Source organism: Coffea arabica, chromosome 10e (assembly GCF_036785885.1).
Source record: "Coffea arabica cultivar ET-39 chromosome 10e, Coffea Arabica ET-39 HiFi, whole genome shotgun sequence".
NCBI lineage: Eukaryota > Viridiplantae > Streptophyta > Magnoliopsida > Gentianales > Rubiaceae > Coffea > Coffea arabica.
In genome coordinates this window covers 6,361,588-6,381,918 of record NC_092328.1, presented here as the reverse complement: position 1 = coordinate 6,381,918, position 20,331 = coordinate 6,361,588, and the positions used below count along the sequence as shown (strand labels likewise).

Genomic DNA, 20,331 nt, shown 5'->3' with positions numbered 1-20,331 from the left:
TCATTAATCAAGAGCTTGGCAAAAGAACTATACATGTATTTCGCTCTTTGAACGGTCCACATAAAAATCCTACCAGATGCATGGATGGCTATAAAGAATACAAGGAAAATGAAATGGTAGCCGACATCTGTCAATAGATTCCTGTTAGACACAGAACTATGTAGCATTCCAAGGACAATAAATCCAGGCCCAAGTGAAATCGCAGTCATGGCTCAGCCATCTCTGAGCAATGGCCAGCAAGAAACTGCGACAGACTTATTTAGGTTTCGTGGCGCATATCATCACAAACATTCTATTCCTAGTGACTTTAGCATCCACAAGACCACAAGCTGTGCAAAGATCTTCAAGTTCCTTGTTGGATAGGAAAACGTGACTTCCAGAGACCTGTGCAACGTTCTACAACAACAACAACAAAAAAAAAAAAGGGGAAAAACATGAATCATTTCATACATGAAGATCTTCAAAGTCCTGTTTAGGATAGATTAAGATTGTGCCTGTGCTAAAAGCATACATTCCTGACACCTAAACAGCTTTCAGGATTGACAATGCACATTGCACAAATTCAAATATGTTTTGAATTTTTCACTTGTGCAGTGAATCTTTGATGCTTGAGGCCAAAATCATTCTATGTGACCAAGTTGAAACATTTTCCAGCCCTTCGATGGGCAAAAATAGAGCCAAAAAAATTTTGCAGCATACTGAGTATGTTCCGAATGCCATGACAGAAATCAATTACTTAGATAAATCTCCGCAATCAATTTACTTCACTCTGACAATTACAAAGTGCAAGAAATTTTTTTTTTAAATATGTTCAATTATTTTACTACGAAAAAAGGACAGCGTGCTTTTGTAACATCAATCTGTGATTTTTCCAGCTAATTCCTTTCTCCACCTGTTCCCTCCATTGCCATTGGTAATCCAAGTCATTCTTTCCAAGAAATGTAGCTAATATGTTGGTCGAAAAGACATTTTCAATCTAAGAAAAACCTACCTGCCGAAGAGGCCCGACTAATGGGATATACGAGAATAGACCATCTAAAATGTAGGTGGTAGCAACAAACATTCCCCCAGGTCTTAGTACTCGACTTATTTCAGCAACCTGTAAAGTCAGTGCACAAGACACAACATCTTTAAATTGTTCCTAACAAATTTGCAACCTGAGCCTGAGGTACAGTTGGGATCTCATTGATAATACTTTAAAATAACCAACTGAGGCCCACAATCAACATAAACACAGAGTTGTATATAAGTTGAGATAAAATCAAGAAAAACCAGACATGAAACCTCGTGGAAAACAGTTCACAAAGATATATGTTATTTGCACAAAAAGGTATTTTGAGCTCTCAAACAACCATTGAACCCATCAATTATCTTCCTGTCACCATAAATTTCAATCTTTAAAAAAAAAGTAGAAAAATTTAGAATATCTAAGTGTATTTAGAATATAATTTCAGTCCCCTTTTCTCCACCCAGAGAGAGAGAGAGAACAAATATAAGCAAGGAAATAAAGTTGTGCCAATTGTGCCTTTTCTTTTGTTCTTTTTGAAAGTTGGAAGGAGTTCAACAAAAATACAGGATTCTCCATAAAAAAAAAAAATATTGGTGTCTAGGAACAGCTTACAGCCACTGATGGTGAAGGCCAACAATGCAAAGCAGCACCAGCATGAACAGCATCCACAGTACCTGATGCAAATGGAAGCCTGGAGATATCTGCTCTGACCAAGATTATTTTCCTTGAATAAAGAAATTTATATTAGAAAAGACACATAATCATTATGAGAAATGAATTCCATAGGTATGTTTTTTTGTTTTTTTGGGGGGGGGGATTTACTCTTTGGGAAAGTTTTCCTCCTGGTTAATAAATTCAGAACACTGCCGCAACATAGCTTCTGAAAAGTCCAAGGCAACAACAAGAGAAAACAGTCCACTCTTGGCAAAAAGCCTGGAAAACATCCCACTTCCACAGCTGGCATCAACAATAGTTCCACCCAAGACTGGGTTAAGGTAATCCTTGATCAATTCAAACTGCAGTCAACGTTTTTACATAGTCAGTTGAGCTTAGCTGGCAACAGAAAAATTTATTGTACAGGTGAAAGTAGGAAAAGCACTATTGCCACTCAATATCTATTGTTTGTGACAATAAGCAAAATGTTCCACTTAGTAGCCAACTTCAAGTTACAAAAAGTCCACAAGATTTAAATTATCAGAGTTTGTATGCCCTGATTACACATAAACTCAACCACTGTTCCCAAAACACAATACATATTACAGCTCACTTTATGTATATATAAGAAACAATGTTCAAGATTAAGTAGCTCTTCGTTATTATGCTGTCTTAATTCCTTAAGAATCTACTCTGTTTTTTACAGAACGACGATATCTAGAATAATAGAAACATGAATTTTTTTTTTTCAGGTTAAAGTTACCTGTGACCCAATGCTTCCTATGCAGCACTAATCATAAATAACAGTTGCAGTTCACTAAAAATGAACAACTGTGCCTTAAAACTTAAAGATGCCTCATAGAAGATTTCCTGAATAATGCAGATAAACTATGATAGACAAGCTTGAAATTTACCTCTTTCTCTGGACCTGGAAAACCACCCCATATAGAAAAACTTTGTCGCCATCCTCTCTCATACAAAAAGGACACGAAAGGAAATCTGTTTCAAGAAACATAGATCCTCACAATATGTAATGATCATCACTTGATCACTCTCAAATTGCAAACTTCATTTGTGTTTCTTCATTAGTGTTATATCATGCAACAGAACATTATTTCCCAGTACCAAACTATTTACCTGATCTTAGAAGATGTTATTTTACAAAACTACCTTCAAAAGAAGCAAATCTTGGACATTAAATCGTTGCAAAAAAAAAAAAAAAAAAAAAAAAGCAACAAAGCTATTGTTGCCAACTCAACAGCAAAAGACTGTCTATCTTCATTGACCTATTGCATCTAACTGAATTGGTTGCATGTAGTTGTTTCCATAATGAATTTTGATTTGGATCCTTGCTTTTCGAAGTTCACCTAACAAAGTGAAATACTTGGTCCCATTAGAAAAAACTGGTCACCAACAGAGTTTGACATTTAACTGTTACTATACAAAAATAGTAGCCCATACCCATTATGAATGGAATTAGGAAAACAGGTAAGCTACATAGCCTAAGGACGTCATACATCATCCTAGAATAGTGCAGTTCAATCGTCTTTGGTGCAATACCTGAAAAGCTCAGTAGAAGCTGGCATAGCTTCGCCATACCCCTTGCTACCACTAGTGATTGTCAGGTCAAGATGCGTGTCATTTCCAGAATAAGCCTTCCTGCAGGTTCGGCACCGTAAATTGGGCCGTGCCGCAGAGTCCCTAATATGATCAACAAAAAAAGAGAAAAGGATTCAATCATGATAATTTTTAACAAGGAAACAGAAAATAGCAAAAGCGTCATTCTTATATAGAAGCAAGAATGGATATGGATATCATACTTACGCAGGGAAGCTTGAATCAGCAGTGTAAATCAGAGGGGTATAGCAAATAGGACAAGCTAAAGTATTCTTGCAGCTGTCCAACTTCTTCTCATCCAGAATAGTATCCTATATGAATCAAAATTAATGCATATATTTATTAGTAAATATAGTTATCTTCAGAAGCTAATCCGATTTCATTGCCAAGAATTGACTAGCATACATTGATCATCAAGAAAGTCAATTAATCAGTTGTTGCAACGGGCCTAACAGTCTAATATTTGCTCATTTATTTACTTTACAGAGTCGCAACTCCCAAACATTTTTTGCATATGAAAATGACTATTTTCTTGATATAGTCCACCGGTTTAAGAAGTTTAATTGCTCCTCAATGACTTTCAGGTTCCATCCTCACTCTTGTCTATCCCTGTCCTTTCCCACTTATTCCTGCTAAAAGTTAACCCACACAAAAAAAGAAAAGAAAAGTAAATAAATAAAAGTAACCCGCCCCGGACAAAGGAAAACAACCAAGGACATTATAAAAGGAAAAACCAGAAGGAGAGAGAGGGAGAAAGGAGATTACAGGCTTGGTTTCCACAAGAAGAGTGGAAGTAGCTCGAATTCTCGTAGCTGCGAAGGCATTTTTAATGGTTTGTGGGATGAAGCGACTGGCAGTAGTTTTGAGCAGCAAAAAGCGATCTTGTGAGTTGTTATGACTGAGGCGACTCGGCAAGAGCAGCGAAGACAAATTTCCCATACTGACCACCGTGGCCATTTCAGCCGCAAATGGTGATTGGTGAGTCTTAAACCCGGGCGAGTCGAGCTGCTGTCTGTTTCCGTGCAAAAGGACTTTCGAGACCAGAGGACAGGATTAATGTTCCCGAATTTCTGTTTTCATTTCTTTCTCCCATTTGACAGATATTTAAAAGGTTAGGTGACGTGTCCCAAGAGCTGCACCCCCAACGGCCCAACATCCACATCGTACTTGACGCAAACTGTGTGCTAGTAACACATTGGAGGGTCTGCTCGGACTTTCTAGTTTTGTCATGGGATGCTCCGGAAATGGAGGGAGGCACAATTCAAGTGACCAAATGGATTTGGATGTGGTTTACGTGTTGCTGTGTTTCATTATTGTTTTCGTAGCCTTCTGTATCTTCAAATTGATTTCTCTTTACTGCTTTCCTTCTTCAATAGAAATCCTTGCATTTTTTGATGGGAGGTGATAGCCATTGAGTTACCATTTGATTGTGTTTTTAGTTAGCTAATTGGGAATCCGGTTCTTCTCCGGTTACTTCCTTCTCTATTTTTTCACAACATACAACCGGATGCGAGACGTGTATGTGTTTCATCTATTGATAACGATTAGGACTTTTTGTCAAAAAACAAAGGGACCATGACCCTTCCTAATAAATGAAACACATGTCACGTATCCAGTTATGTATTTTAAAAAATGAAAAACTCTAACTAGAACGAGACTCAATCGAAATGGAAACAGGACGGGTTTAGGGCTAAATTCCAGCTAGTCAAAAAGTTTTGAAGATCGGATCGGATCTATTGGTTTGACCGATTGAACTGTGAACCGGTCATGCCTCTAGTCCGATTCAATTAAAAACATTGCAACTAATTGGTAGGATGACCGTCACACCGTTCAAATCACTATGCTTCATTCTTTGAAGCTCATTTGTCCCAAATCAACTAAAAGCTGCAAGAGATCAGACGCACTAATTTGTTAAGGAAAAGATACAAGAAACGAAAATCAAAACAACAATTTGTGATTATAATTGGTTTGGAAGGGTTGAATTCGTATTCCTTGACTCTAAAGCTACATTTTATATAAATTTAAGTCTGATTGTACATGTCCTATAAATGCATCAAATATATGAATTTGGGATGAGGAGCTCTGAATTTAGCCCCTTCAAATTAACTTAACGCAATAAAAAATGAATTGGAACATAGCTACTCCAATTCAAAAGAAAAGGGGAGGACATTAAGTGTATGGAGCAAATCCTGAGAGTTGAGACCAAATACATTGTCTGCATCTTATATTTCCTTTACAAAGTCCCTTAATTCTAGATTCCTACATTGTCTACATAATTCCAAGATTCATCTTCCAAATCTGAAACCCCATTAACTCTAGTCATCATTCCAATTCATCGTTCACCACATGAAGGCACCAAAAAATCATTCCAATTCAAAAGAAAAGGGGACAACATTAAGTGTATGGAGCAAATCCTCAGAGTTGAAACCAAATGCATTGTCTACATCTCATATTTCCTTTACAAAATCCCTTAATTCTAGATTCCTGCATTGTTTACATAATTCCTAGATTCATCTTCCAAATCTGAAACCCTATTGACTCTAGTCCATCATTCCACCAAAAAAAATTTAAAAAAAAAAAAAAAATTCCTCCAGTCCATCATTCGTTCACTACATGGAGGCAACCAATTTGCTGCCTCTAAAATTAGTCATCAAAAAAGTACTGGTAGATTCTTTCTTTATATTGAAAGTTAGCCAGGAGCCTAGCAATTGAACTCTTGAGGACTGACGGTCTAAGGTAGACATTCAACTTCTAAATTGCTCAAGTATTAGCACAAGCCTAAAATCACTAATTTGCATTATTTTGTTTATGTCACCTTTTCAAGACACCATATTTATCCACTTACTGCTCAAGGAGTCTCAAGAAGCGGTGTCTCGCTGGTTTCCGACCAATCAAACAATTATTGTTACCTCTCTCTTTTTTTTTTCTGGGCTACCCTAGAAGATGGGGTGAGAACTTGTGCCCAGAACCTCTGTAATTTTAAGTTGAACCGCAATTAGTGCAATTGGTAGTCCGATTTACGATTTGAAAAACTAATAACACTTGGACATTACGTCCGGGTTAGACAAATTCACAATAAACAGTCCATCCATATACATTGCGTGGATGAAGGTTTATAACGATTTCCTAAGAAGTGCTCATTGCATCATACAAGTAGATATGGAAATCGTAGAGAACCCAATTTCCTGTTATTAAAGTCATGAAAAATACAATGTATGAAATGATTTCCTTTTATAACATGATTACCGTGCCAAGGTGCCCGTCTAGCTCAGTCGGTAGAGCGCAAGGCTCTTAACCTTGTGGTCGTGGGTTCGAGCCCCACGGTGGGCGTTCTTCAGTTTTCCGCACCTATTTTTTAGTGCTCTGTATTCCATCCCCACGTCTTTTTCGCGCCTCCTCCAACGAAACAACTCCCAAGAATCCAAAGTCCGCCGGACCTGTGCCATCACCGGATCACACTCCTCCTACGAACAAATTTTAGTTTGGTTGCTCCAAAAATTTGGGTGTCTTCCACTTCGATTACTATTACTGTGAGAGCATGTTTACAAGTTGCTTACAGGAATTCTTACATATTTTATTCATTAATATATATAATCTTCACGTTACATTATTAGCAGGATTTGAATACACGGTCTTTTATGAGAAAATAATCTACTCTTATCAATTGAATCAATTTGTGTTAGCCTCTCCTAACAACTATAAACATAATGAATGCCTAAAATTGGGACGTCTAATAACTTATCCTTCTGCTTTCAAATTGGTCATTGTTAGCTGTTTTAGTGTAATTATGGGATAGCATGCAGCACTAGTTTGCTTTTACTATGTTAGTATGTTAAGAGGGGAAACTAAAAAGGCAACGAAAAGAAAAGAATGGATTTTATTCAAAAAATATAATAACATTTGTTTGTGTGGTTTGGATGATGCCATGATTTCATCGTTGATAATCATAGTTAGCAGTTAGCACGAGGATCAGACGTTAATGGTGTGCTTTGCTTTTTCCAACAATCCCGCCCGTGCAGATTTTGAATGATTAGATCGGAGTTTATTTTTCTAAATGATCATATGGTTATTTTTCAATATGATCATGGAACACAATCAACGACTAGGTTTCCTAGTACCAAAAAAATGACCCGGTTTCCGTCTAAAGTCAAGTGTCAAAAAAAGTTTGATTGCGGGAAATGTTGCAAAGGTTCGCGAACTATATATGAACCGCTAGCCTTTTTCTAGTTTTGCGATCCAATCTTTGGGCCTCGCGTGAATGGTCCAGCGGCAGCGCCTCTCACCAGTGAACCTTGAGGTCACAAGTTCGAGTCTCCGCTCCGCTGGATTCCTCCGCGCACTTAACGTGTTCGAGTCGGGTTGGGGCGCCGGGTCCGAGCCGCAGGGGATTAGTCGGGCCCCGTAAGGATTGACCCAGACACCTCTGTGTCGAAAAAAAAAAAAAAAAAGATCCAATCTTTGGTAATTGACAGCTTATATGATTCATTGACTGGAATATTTTTAACTATATATTTTAGGAGTGGGAGTTACAACTGATACATTAATTAATCAAACAAATAGAATTAACCTTCAATAAGTCTCTCTTCTTTTTTCTTTTCTTTTTTCTGGTTTGTAGTGTGTGTTTCAATTTAGTTTGCATAACCGACGTGTAGTGCAGCGTCATCTCGTTCTAAATTGGTCCTTGTTAGTTGTTGACGATACTAATACATATTATTGTTAAAATATTCACTTCCGCAGAAGAAATACCGATCTAATTGCTATTGAGATTGAAACTCCAACAATTAGAAGTTCTGATTTCAAATCTTCTTTCTTCTTCTGATCTTACACCTACCCCTAAAAGAACAAAAGAAAAGACATTTTACTTCTAGCATGTACATGGAATTTAATTTATAGGGTAGCACTAGAGAAAAGATTAAAAAAAAAAGGAAAGAAAGAAAGAAAGAAAGAAATGTTGCTGTTGGTTTTTATTCAAAAACATGATAGCATTTGTTTACGTGGTTTGGATAATGCCAAGATTTCATCATTGATAATCATAGTTAACACGAGGATTAGACAAGAGCAGTGTGAGCTTTCCAATAATCCAAAGCATGCAGATTTTGTCGTTTGGAATAATTAGGTAGGAGTTTATTTTCAGGAAAATTCAATATGATCATGGAGCACAATCAAAGGCTAGGTTCCCGTCTTCGGTGTCAAAGTTTCATCGCAGGAAATGCTCGAGTGGTCCACGGACAAGACAATGAACCATTACATTATTATCTTTTTCCCATCTAGCTGACGAGGCTCAATCTTTGGAAATTGACAGCTTACATGATTCCATAAACTATACTTCATCTTAGGAGAGGCAGTTACAACTGATGCATTAATTAATCAACTCAAAGATCATCTGAATAGTCCTTAATTAAACCATGGATTAAGGATGAGTGAGTCTTTAGTGTAGCCTTTTTGAGGAATCTTCAATTTTCCTTTTTTTTTGTTTTGGGTGGGGGGGTTCGTAGTGTGTTTTCCAAGTTAGGTTTGCAGAGCCACGGGCCAAGCATCATTATAACCCACATGTAATGTTTGGTCTATACTCTTCATCCTTCCACCTTTTTTGTGCTTTTTGTTCGCTAAAATTCACCACTGTTTTGAGTGGGAATGAAATTTTTTTTTTTTTAATTAACTTTTGCATTGCAGGGCGAAAACGACGATGAAAACCCCACGTAAATCGGTTAAGACTCGAGAGAATCAACCCGGACTCTTGACTGTAGTCAAGGCAATCTCTAGTCTAAGATATAGACGCCAATTATGAAAAATTAGTGCATCAAAGTTGTATTATTATTGTTAGGATAGGAGAGCTTGGACTAATTTGGGTCGATATATCTCAACTGTTAATGGCATGTTGCACTAGCAATCATATTAGCCCCGACTCGTATTGTATTGCTAGACTAAATCTTATATATATATATATATTGAGAATTTATCATTGGATTCATGATACGTGTGTAAAAGTTAGATTTTAAATTTAAATTTTATATAATTATCATTCATCTAATGCTAATAATGTATATACTGTTACTGTAGAAAAGATTAACCCGTCTTGCCATACAGTGCATGTTCTTATCATAGACTATTCTTTTTTTTATTTGTAAACACATTTTGTGGTAGGATCTGTGTTAGGTACAAGAAAAAAGTTGCTGAAAAGACAAGAAATTAAATAGGAAACTTGGGCTACAACAATTGAATAGTACTACACGATAGACCTCAGACTAGCGTAATTACCAGTTAATAATGTGTGATCTAACTAGTACTAAACTACTAACTTGTTAAAATCTCTTGCCATTCATTCTATGTCTCCAGGGCAAAGTGGAGTATCATTTGGCACAATTTTTGTCCCTAAGACACTTTCTGAGCGTACATGGAGCTGTTTGTAATTTGAACCACCTAATTTTCAGAAGATCAAGTTAATTACTACCCTTAAACTCCTGATGTTGTTTCACTAATTTTCTATGGATGGTAGCTTCTTGAAAGTAACAAATCTATACATTTCGTCTAAGTTCCTAATGCAGGTTGTTTCGTTAGGTGAGTCCATATCAAAGTTTTGGACGTTTAGTGGTCCTTTTAAGGCTTAAGCTGGTCCAAAAATATCAGATTTAGCAGACGATTTGATTGATCAGTCGCATTCTCCGTAGACAATTGTCCCCTCGATGGTATCACAGCACTCATTTGTAGCTTCCACTCGTAATTCATTATTGTTAGCCACAACCAATAATGATTTAAAATCCTTATGAGATGGGAAGTCAAGGTTCTAATCTTTAACTCTCGTCGTTTTGCTATAACGTGATTTTTCCAAATTTATACGGATGCACGTGATGCGTTCATCTAATCTGATAATAATTTAACACCCTTTGATTTTTTTTTTTTATTAGCCCAATTAGGCTTTTCCTTAGAAAAGAGTAGGAATATGTAACAATTGACAAAAGAAAAAGAATAAAGCATTTCTTTGTACATACCTGGAATTTCCATAAAGCGCTTGGGTTCTAGTAATGTTTGTTAAGTGTTACCATATGTAGAATGAAGAGCACGGCCTAACTTTTAAGAAGAGGAAAATTGTTGGTCCAAATGGTTTCCTAGTCACATCAATTAATCATGATGTACCAGTATTGAGTCTTACAGCAGGGTCGATTGAATAAGAGATCTTGAAGCTTGTAGACGTTAAAAGAAATAAATTAGAAATCCAGAATCTAATAATTTATCTTGGACCACCAAGTCAGGTTTTTTAAAAAATTTTTGGGTTTAAAATAGAAAATTATTATTTACACTTCTATTTTTATTAATCACACTTTTACCGGCATTTTAATTATATAATTTTCATTTATTAGATTATATAATGAAACAAATGGTGGGGAGCGCAAATGATAAAAAATTAAACACAAATAACATTTTCCTGACCGTAAAACTTCAATATCTATGTCGTGAATGGAACATTATGCTTCAACAAAAACAAATAGAATGAAAAAAAAATTAGAGGATAGAATAATTGAATTTAAATGCAAAACTTCTGGTCTTGCATTTACATGTATATATATACATCACGTAAGAATTAGTACAAGTGAAATAGTAAGCAGAGAAAACCACATGTAGATCAAACCGATTTTATTTCCCTTTTTTGCTAAGTCGAGAATAAAATTTGATAAGTGAACTTATAACTTAATACAGCCACTTATTTCAAAATTATAAGCAAAAGATATTATTAATTGCATTTTCTAGGATTTTTTGTAAAAAAAATTACTGTAGCGATTTGATGTATGTGAGGAAAAAAGGTAATAGAGAAATATGATCACAGAAAACGACGCAATTTTCTAGCAAAAAATGGCTGTCCAAACAAGGCCTAAATATTTCAAAGAACATATCAAAGTAAAACAATAGAACAAGAGTAGTGTAGCTTCTCTTTGCTATTAAAGAAAAAGAAGATGAAGAAAAATGACCTACTAACGGCTAGTGAGAGTTTAAACTCTTTAATGACTTTATTAAGCTCAAGATTAAGGCTCCACCCAGAGCGAAAAAGTCAAAAGATTGAATTGAAGGCAAGATTTCCACCATTTCCGATGGGGCTTTTATGCAAATTGAAAATCAAAAATTTTTAAAAAACCGTTTTCTGAGTTACTGTAGAGGAGACGCAACCGGAGCCCAAGGCAAAATGAAACGAAATGTCCAACGGCTACCTTTATCCTTACGTCAGGTACCGCAAAAAAGTCTTCTATTCTCAACTCAAGGAGACTCTATCTGGTCTTCCACGTGACGTAATTGCCCTTTCACAAGAAACCTTTTTTTTTATTTTAATATTTTTGACTTTTTTTATGTTACAAATCAACATGATTTTTTTAATGCACTTACTTCTTTGGGCATCCTTCTACGTGGATAAGGTTTAATAGCAACTTAATAATCATCATACCATGTGAAGCTTTGAATATTATTAATCATAATTATCAGTATATGAAAAATAAGAGTCTTTGATAGGTTGACATGCACACGATCATAAGTGATGATTATTCAAGTAATTACAAGGTAAAATGTAATTATAAGTGATGATTGTTCTAGCAATTACAACATAAAGCGTAATAGCATCCAAAAATGAAAGTCGTGGAATATTTTCAATTCATCTGGACCGAACAAACTATAGAAATACCATGTACACATGAAAAAAATGTGCGCATGTAATTATTAGTGAAAATCTAATTTGTATCCGCTTGATTGAAAGTTGAGTTCATACAAAACAAAAAAAACCTTTACAGGAGAATCGCATTCCAAGCCATTAGCAAATTTTACATTAAACTATGCCAATGTTTTTGGCAAGCTGCACAGAAACGAAGCAGCTAGTGCCCATAAAAAAATTGATGCTGAGCGAATCACATGCTTAACTTTTTATTATTGCTACTGTTTACTTCCTAGAGAGGAAAAAAAAAAAAAAGGAGTGCAAATTCAAGAAGGCCAATTTAGGAAATCACAGGGACAATTTGGTAAAGTAGAGTAGAAGCAAGTGGGACCTGATCTGGCGACCGACACGTGCCTGTCCCTTTAGTGCACATGCTCCCGAGTGGAAACTAAACTAAAAAGGCACCCCTTCCCTTCTTCCGAGTTCTGAGGCGGAAAAGAAATTCAAAATCCCTTTCGCAAAAATTGCAAGTCACCTGACTCTACTGACTACTTCTACAGGTGGCCTCGGTGGTTAGTAGAGAGAGAAAGAAGGTTAGTTAGAGTGCCTTTTAGTCGACGCCGCGGTTTTAAAATCCCAGAAAAACAAAAGATACTCTCCTACTACTACTCTAAAATCGAATAAAATTGAAAAAAATAATAAAAAAAAAAAATTGAATACGGTCTCTCAAAGTCCCAAAGTGGTCTCTCGGACGGCCAGACACAAATACTACTACAAAATAAAGACACACAGTCACACAGTACCCAACACAGTCCCCATTTCATCATCATCCTTCACTCTCTACTCCTTACTGTTTCAGGCTTTCAGCTCCAGAGAAAAGAGAAGGAGAAGAAAAATAATAATACTTAATAATCATTAGCATTAACGAAGAAGAGAACCTGGGAATCCCAGAGGGAGCAGGAGTTATAGAAACGGCAGCATTGGAATTTCAGAAGCTCAGATCCTTTTAAGAAAGAGAGAGATTGAGATTTCAAGCGAAGAAAAGACTGAAAGATTAGGTAATGGAGAGAACCACACCGGTTAGGAAGCCTCACACTTCTACAGCAGATCTGCTCACTTGGTCGGAAAATCCGCCGGAAAATTCTGCGGCACTGGGCTCCGCTTCCTCCGCTGCTCGGTCCTCCGCCCGCTCCCACCAGGTGCTCAGCTCATAAAGTTCCCCTTCTTTTTAATCTTCTTTTCAACATTTTTTTTCCTTTTTGGGCTTATTTAGAATTTCTTTTGGTGGTGTTTTTTTTTTTAAAAACTTTTGGTTGCTTTGGAAAACTCCAATAGCCGTCAGATGGAATCAGAAAGGTTGTGTTTGGAGGGCAGGTGACGGATGAAGAAGTTGAAAGCTTGAATAAACGGTATAAGATCCATCCTCCGTCTTGATTCCTTGCTTCCCTTCCCATTTACTTTGTTTTATGTATTTACCTTCTACTTCTTCATTTCATTGTTTTTTTTTTAAAACAAATTTTCTTCCATACTTTTGGCGATGGGCCGCGGGGAAAGTGACCAGTGAGCAATAAATGGGGTGATAATTGGAGAAAGTGGGGAGAATTTCGTTTGGTCTGATATTTTGGCTGTATTATTTGTCACGGTCTTTACAGCATTTGTTTTCATATGTATAAAATGTCAGAACCATTCAAACATAGCATTCAAGTTTTTGGTTCTTAAAATTAATCACAATTTTGTAAACTTTAAATATTCTAAAAATCTCCTTGTTTGATCTTTTCATCATATGTACTACATTACGGGATCTCTCTCTGTCAATTGTTTGGATGATTGAACCAGAATTATTGATAACCTGATTTGAATAGTTTGAAATGTTACTGCCGATTTCCTAAATTTGAGTTATTGGAGATTGTCTGCTAATTTATAGTTTTTTCCATCGCTCGCCTCTTTTTTTCTTTTGTGCTCAAGGATTGTTGCTATTGGATCTGTGGCAAGATGATCCAAAAAATTTAATTAGTTCTTAATAGTTGGCAGGTCTTTACAATGATTAGGCTATTAGCTACCCCTAACAGAAGCAGAATATTGACCTTGAATTCCATGAGATAGCACCTAATGCAGATAATTGCAGAGCAAAACCAGATATCAATACTAATTGATGGAAGCCCACAAGAGTAGTATCTAAACTATATAGACTAACGTCTTTAAAATTTTTTCTTCGAAATAATGTAATTCATCATTTTTTTCTGAAAACTTCTATCATGGAGAAAGTTGACACCAAAAAGTGCTTAAATTCATTTCATAGCCTAGCCCTTTCTATGTTCCAGGAAGAGTACATTAATTTAGCCTTTTCTGTGTTGCAGGAAACCATGCTCAGACTATAAGTTAAAGGAAATTACAGGTAGCGGTATTTTTAAGCCAGGTGGTGAGAATGATATCCTTGAATCTGATAGTGCTGACCCAAGTGCTGCTAATAAAACTGGTTTACGCATGTACCAGGTAAACAAACTATCTTACTTATCGGTAAGACTTCTGAGTTTAACAACGAATACCTCTTGGTTATTTTGTTAACTGCTACTATTCTCAGCAAGCGGTTGCTGGAATCAGTCAAATTTCCTTTGGTGATGAAGAAACTGTCACTCCAAAGAAGCCTACTACTCTGCCTGAAGTGGCGAAGCAGCGGGAGCTAAGTGGAAACCTGGAAAGTGAATCTGAGGCAAAGCTGAAGAAGCAAATTTCAAATGCAAAGTCGAAGGAGCTTAGTGGCCATGACATCTTTGCTCCCCCTCCTGAAATTCAACCTCGACCATTGGCTGCTCGTGCACCAGCTCTAAGAGAGAGCATTACCATTGGAGAAACTGCTGCACGCAATGTAAGTGCTTTTGTCGAAGTCTGTATGGCCACTCACTACAACTATACATTGCTTCTCCTTTTGGCTCGGTCTACCTGCACAATCATATTATCGATTCATGAGAAATCAAGACCTGTTATTGGACTGCTGCAATTCATTGGTTGTACAAATACTTGAATCCAAGGACATATATTATTTGGCTATGCTCATATTGTGCCCTTAAAATTTTTAAAATGTGTTGTCTGAGTGTGTACAAGAGTCTTTAGGACAATTAAGGCCCAAATGTTGGTCATAATGGATACAAGTTGGAAGGGCTTCACCAAACTAGGTTTTAATTGAACTGTGTGACACGAGGGCTTGCTATTCATCTAGTTATTCCATTTCTTCTTCTTTAGCTTGAAACCTCCTTTTGCTGTTCTATTTGACCTTGGATCATGTTCAGTAATTTCAATTCCCTTCTCCCCTCCTTTTCCATTACCCCATGAGCTCAAAACTCCTGGTCTTGTCTATGTAGGCCACTGGAAATGCAGGCGATGAGGTATCTAATGAAGAAACAATGCTTAAAACAGCGAAAAAGATTCCAGAGAAGAAATTTGTAGAGCTGTCCGGAAACAACATTTTCAAGGGAGATGCACCTCCGTCATCTGCCGAGAAGCCACTGAGTTCTGCGAAGTTGCAAGAGATGAGCGGGAGCAACATTTTTGCCGATGGAAAGGTAGAATCTCGAGATTACTTTGGCGGGGTTCGCAAGCCCCCTGGTGGTGAGAGCAGCATCGCTCTGGTGTAATGTTATTAGGTCTGACTCCATTAAATTACATTATTATTTGTGTCTTCGCCTCTCCTCTCCTAGTGGAGATTCGTCCTCAAACGGAAGACTTTGTGTTCTGGCTTTTGGTGTGGCTCAGGTTAACATGTGCTCCATAGTTATAGACGATTTGCTAATTGGGTTATATGTCCATAATCTTGTTTTCATGCTATTTGTGTCGATGAATGGTCTTGCTTGCTTTAATATATTGATGTTTTACCACGTTCAGGACTGGAAGCTTATTTAGCTGTTTCTGAATGAATGATTCTTTTTGTCCTAAAACTGTGTACGTTGGCAAACATTTACAGAGCCCATGAAACTAAACTTGTAAAGGCGAATACTTAGAAACTGTGTGTTAGAAATTGAAGACTTTTGAGGTTCCAAGTAAGGGCAGAGAGTAGCATAATCCCTTTATTGGAGGGCATAAATCAGGCTAAATCATTTGGCTTTTAGTGTTTCTGATTAGACTGCATTTGATTTGAAATGTAGAAGCCAGTTGATCTTGTGAGCAGATGTTATGAAACGGTAAAAGGTTGAGCCGTGCATAACTCAAGTTACAATTACTTGTGATGGATTCAGTGCCAAATCTTAAAAGCTAAATTCGATGGAATAAAGACTTGTACTAGACTACATGTGCAGCTGTCAAGATTGTGCGTGATAAAGACTTTAAATGGATGGGCAAGTGTTTCACGAAAGGCGATCAAAGCAACTTCTACACTTTGCAAAATGACAGGAGGGACCGCAATTTATCCGGCTATCTTTTTCTTCTGGACCGCCTGTCAGAGTCTGAAAAAAGAAAGCGGGCAACTGACCTGCCTGGATGAATATTGTGCCTCATTGATTGGCTTGAGTAATTCATACTACTAATGTCTACTAGTATCAGGGTTCCATGATTTGCGCTGCAACCTTCCTTGTCGGGGGAGTAAAGAAAAATAACCATGCACAAGCTTTTTGAGTTGCCGGGAGAGTTGTCCGTCTTGTTTCCGTATATGCTTTTATGTCGCGACAACCAAAACAAACGCTTGTCGGAGTTGGGTTTATCCATTTCAGGCAGAAATGTACTCCGGTTTCCCCTTTATAGCTAATTCGCTTGTGCCAACTCCGAAGGGGAGGGACGGAGGGGTTGAAGAAATCGTAGTTTCGAAGGAAGAATTGAACACTGAGCGCCCAAGAAAGCAAAGCTTTACATATACTGGGAGTTGGAGTAGGCTAATCAGCTGCAGTAGTCCAGTCCTGGAAGTTGGACCTCCTAGGACAGGTGAAGCCATGTTTTGCTTGGAAGCCCAGAGCAACATTCAGTTACTCATCCGTTGCAACATTATCTTCACACCTCTTGCTGCCAACGTTAGTGCAACATTATTATATTTTTACCAAGGCCCACTGATGAATCCAGTAATCTGAATTTTCTTACATCATCATCATAGTCATATATAGTAGTAGTATTATTTATCATCACGTTGTTTTACGTCATTATATCTACAATCTATCTGGTTATTTATTACATGTACTAATTATTGAGTCCGTAAATGTCTATTTCCCCCCTCCTACTCTAACGATTATGTCCATTTTTCGGCGTTTGCAATTTCACATCTTGTTGACCTCTTTAACAAGCACAGCTATACGGATTTCTAATTTTACTTTGAATCCACTTCTTATCCATTTACAAGAGTTACAGGAAAAAAAAAAGTAAAATTAAAATGTCATTATTGTCGCTTTGGTGTGGATTGTGTTTCTTAGAATTTTTTTATTAAAATTAATAAGCTTTAATTATTTTTGGAATATAATATACGCGACGTAAAAAGATAATTACAAATATGTTATACATAAATTTTAATCAATTTTTTTATTTCATATCTATATCACATTATAAAAAGTGTTATAATAATATTTCAAATAAATTTTTTTAAATAATTTTTTATTATATTCGGAGGAAATAGATTGGCTAATACGAGTTGAAAAATATAAGTGAGAGATTTCGGATCCGATAGCACTGACATGCACCTACGTTGAAAAGAAATAAAAGTAAGAGGGACACGTTTCATATCAAAAGTACAATCAAGTAATAGCACCTGCCACGTCATCCGTCAGCTTTCTCTGAGGTAGCCATAGCACACTCGCAGTAGACTCATAGTTCACTGTAAAGTTGCTTGGTCCTCAAGGAACACACAAAAAAAAAAAAAAAAAGTCATATTACTAGTTGGACTTTTGAATTCTTGTTTCTGAAAGAGCGGGGGCATAATTTCAACAATTTAAAAAAAAAAATTCTAAGTATAAAAGTTGTTACTAATATATTCATTATTTTAAATAAAAGGTAATTCAAATGTAATAAGTTCGTCAGGTGCTATTTATCCTTTATTAATAGTCTAAAGTAATTTTTTTTTCTCTCGTAGTTTTTGTTCAATGGTTGAGTGTTTATTCTCATGAAAATAAAAGCGAAATGAGAAAGAGGTTAGAAAAGATGAAAAGTTAAAAGCCGATTGGATGAATTTAATTTTCACTACAACTCGAACAATTTTCCATCGTGACATAACATCAACCTCTTTATCAATTTCAATTGTGGGTTGAAACTTGAAAGTGGCAGACGATTGCATTTCATTATCTATCGAGCAAATTATATTGGACGATTTCCAGCTAACTCATCAATAATATTGGCTTTGTGTTTTCTACCACTACAGAAAAAAAAGTAGTATCGTAATGTAATGTGCATATACTTTAGATGAAAAATATGAATGATATTCCACTTTAAAATAACTTTTTAAATTTTTGTCTTTCTTCATGTAAAATTAATATTAGTTTACTTGTGCCAAAAGCTATTTTTTCAAATGCAAATATAAATTACCACCAAAAAAAATTGTGAGCGTATATTAAAATATTACTTGACACTTGTTAGTTAATAGAATTTGTAAAACTAGCTTTTTTTTTTTTTTTGGTATTTTAGTAGGAATATTTTACAACTTCGTTAGCCCTCCCCTTCATCACTTGGTCATTGTAATCATATCTATACTTTTTAGTAAAAAAAAAAAAATTTTTAAAACTCAAATCTGATTAATTTTTTTGGTGGATTTTTTTTTTTTGCAGGATCCGAATTACTTTTGGTCGGTACGGGCTGGTCACTTCTGGCTAGTATCATTAAAATTCCAGCCAGCCATGTCAGACACACATATGATATTAGGGTCGTAGCCGTCTCGGATACTTATTTCTCATGCGGATCTTTCCCTTCCATTACTTTCTTTCTCTTTCAGAACTGATCTTGTAAATCAATATGCTACATTTTTAATAAAAGGGACAGACAACAGCACAAGTAATTAAACCAATTACTTAAAACGTCCAGTCATTTCTACTTCGGCATGGGCAACAATCAGCCTATCCAATGTTTGTAGACCTCGCCCCGACTCACATGTTCAACCCGACTTTCCTCGGTCTCTTATAAATGAACCACTAGAAGTAGAAAGAGCGGTTAGTTCAGTTGGTAATACGGCCGAGTTACTTTCTCAATAAACACTGTGTGTTCGAGTTTTATTATTAATGTGATGACTGCGCCTTAGTGAGCGATTCATAAAAATTTCTATAAATGACACATGAGACAAGCTAAAATCAAACTCACCTACTTTTTTTTTTTTTTACCCAAAAATAAGAGGAGGAGCAATTGCAACAATAGTCATCATATGATATTATTTTGTGCTTCAATTTTGATCGAAGGTTAACAATTATGGTTGATTGTTAGAACAATTGTACAAGTGGCTGATATATACATGTATATATGTATGTATATTAGTATATGTCTTATATAAGAGGATAGGGCCTCCAAAGATCTATTTCAAATCAGTTTGCTCCTACGTATAAATAAAAGTGGGTCTACTGTATAAAAAAAATTTACGTACGATATAAACAAGTTGAAATATTGTGTAAAAAAATTTAAAACTATTGTTCTACTTGAGGACTAAAATGAAACTTGAGGCCCCCAATCCTTATATTATATACTCGAGAACAAACGAGATCAACAAATACATAAAGATAGGGGTGCTATCGAATCGAATCGAACTCAAGTAGCATCATACTTGAACTCGAACTCGATCACTGTCAATGCTACTCCAACTCGAGCTCAAGATTGAAGGAGCATGTAAATTTGAGGTTGAACTCGACTCGACATAATGCAAATTAAACTCGAGCTCGATTCGTTTGAATTCGAATAAACTACAAGCCTTATTAGGTCGAGCTTTTCTTTTCTTATTTTTAATTTTTTACATTTAGATTTATCAAATTACCATTTTGTCACATAATTAAAATATATAAATAATATAAATACTTGATTAAATCCATCGAATACTTTTAACTCGAACAAGTAGCTCGGACTTGAGCTTGAGTTTGATCAAACCAAATTCAAAGCCAAACTTTTAACTAAACCGTTCGGAAACTACTTGTGAGTGGCTTGGCTCGCCCACGCCATACATAAAGAGATGCGTTTGCGCATTGACCTTGTAAGCATATTGTGAGGCTAAGGATAATGCAGTCAATAAAGTGTCGAAAAGATGATCAATTGACAATAACTGAATCTCTATTTCGAAAGAACTTATATTCATTACTATTTTTTTCTGATCAATTGAGGTACATAATTGTTCATGTGGAGTAGGGCTGCAAACGAATCGAGCCGCTCGTGAGCGGCTCAAATCAAGCTCGAGCCGGCTCGAGTCAAACTCGAGCTCGAGCTCGAACTCAGAATATTAAGCTCGTTAGCTCGCGAGCCGGCTCGTGAGTTTGGGTATATATAT

At 36.3% G+C, this 20,331-nt stretch overlaps 2 protein-coding genes and 1 non-coding gene across 3 annotated transcripts; 2 read left to right on the top strand and 1 right to left on the bottom strand.

Moving 5' to 3' along the window:
* Positions 1 to 15: 15 nt before the first annotated feature.
* Positions 16 to 4,370, bottom strand: LOC140015416 (uncharacterized methyltransferase At1g78140, chloroplastic-like). The gene is made up of 8 exons (XM_072067990.1): positions 4,046 to 4,370; positions 3,488 to 3,591; positions 3,224 to 3,364; positions 2,578 to 2,662; positions 1,832 to 2,025; positions 1,622 to 1,733; positions 992 to 1,099; positions 16 to 396 (listed from the first exon to the last, which is right to left on the bottom strand). The coding sequence occupies exons 1-8, from the start codon at positions 4,235 to 4,237 to the stop codon at positions 256 to 258; spliced, it is 1,077 nt and encodes a 358-aa protein (XP_071924091.1). The 5' UTR covers positions 4,238 to 4,370; the 3' UTR covers positions 16 to 255.
* Positions 4,371 to 6,537: 2,167 nt separating this feature from the next.
* On the top strand, positions 6,538 to 6,610 carry TRNAK-CUU (transfer RNA lysine (anticodon CUU)). The gene has a single exon. It is a non-coding gene; the product is annotated as a tRNA-Lys (tRNA).
* Positions 6,611 to 12,685: 6,075 nt separating this feature from the next.
* On the top strand, positions 12,686 to 15,784 carry LOC113710934 (uncharacterized). Its single transcript, XM_072068156.1, has 5 exons — positions 12,686 to 13,111; positions 13,248 to 13,321; positions 14,270 to 14,405; positions 14,494 to 14,778; positions 15,272 to 15,784. Exons 1-5 carry the CDS (start codon positions 12,974 to 12,976, stop codon positions 15,542 to 15,544), a joined length of 906 nt encoding a protein of 301 aa, XP_071924257.1. The 5' UTR covers positions 12,686 to 12,973; the 3' UTR covers positions 15,545 to 15,784.
* Positions 15,785 to 20,331: the final 4,547 nt, after the last annotated feature.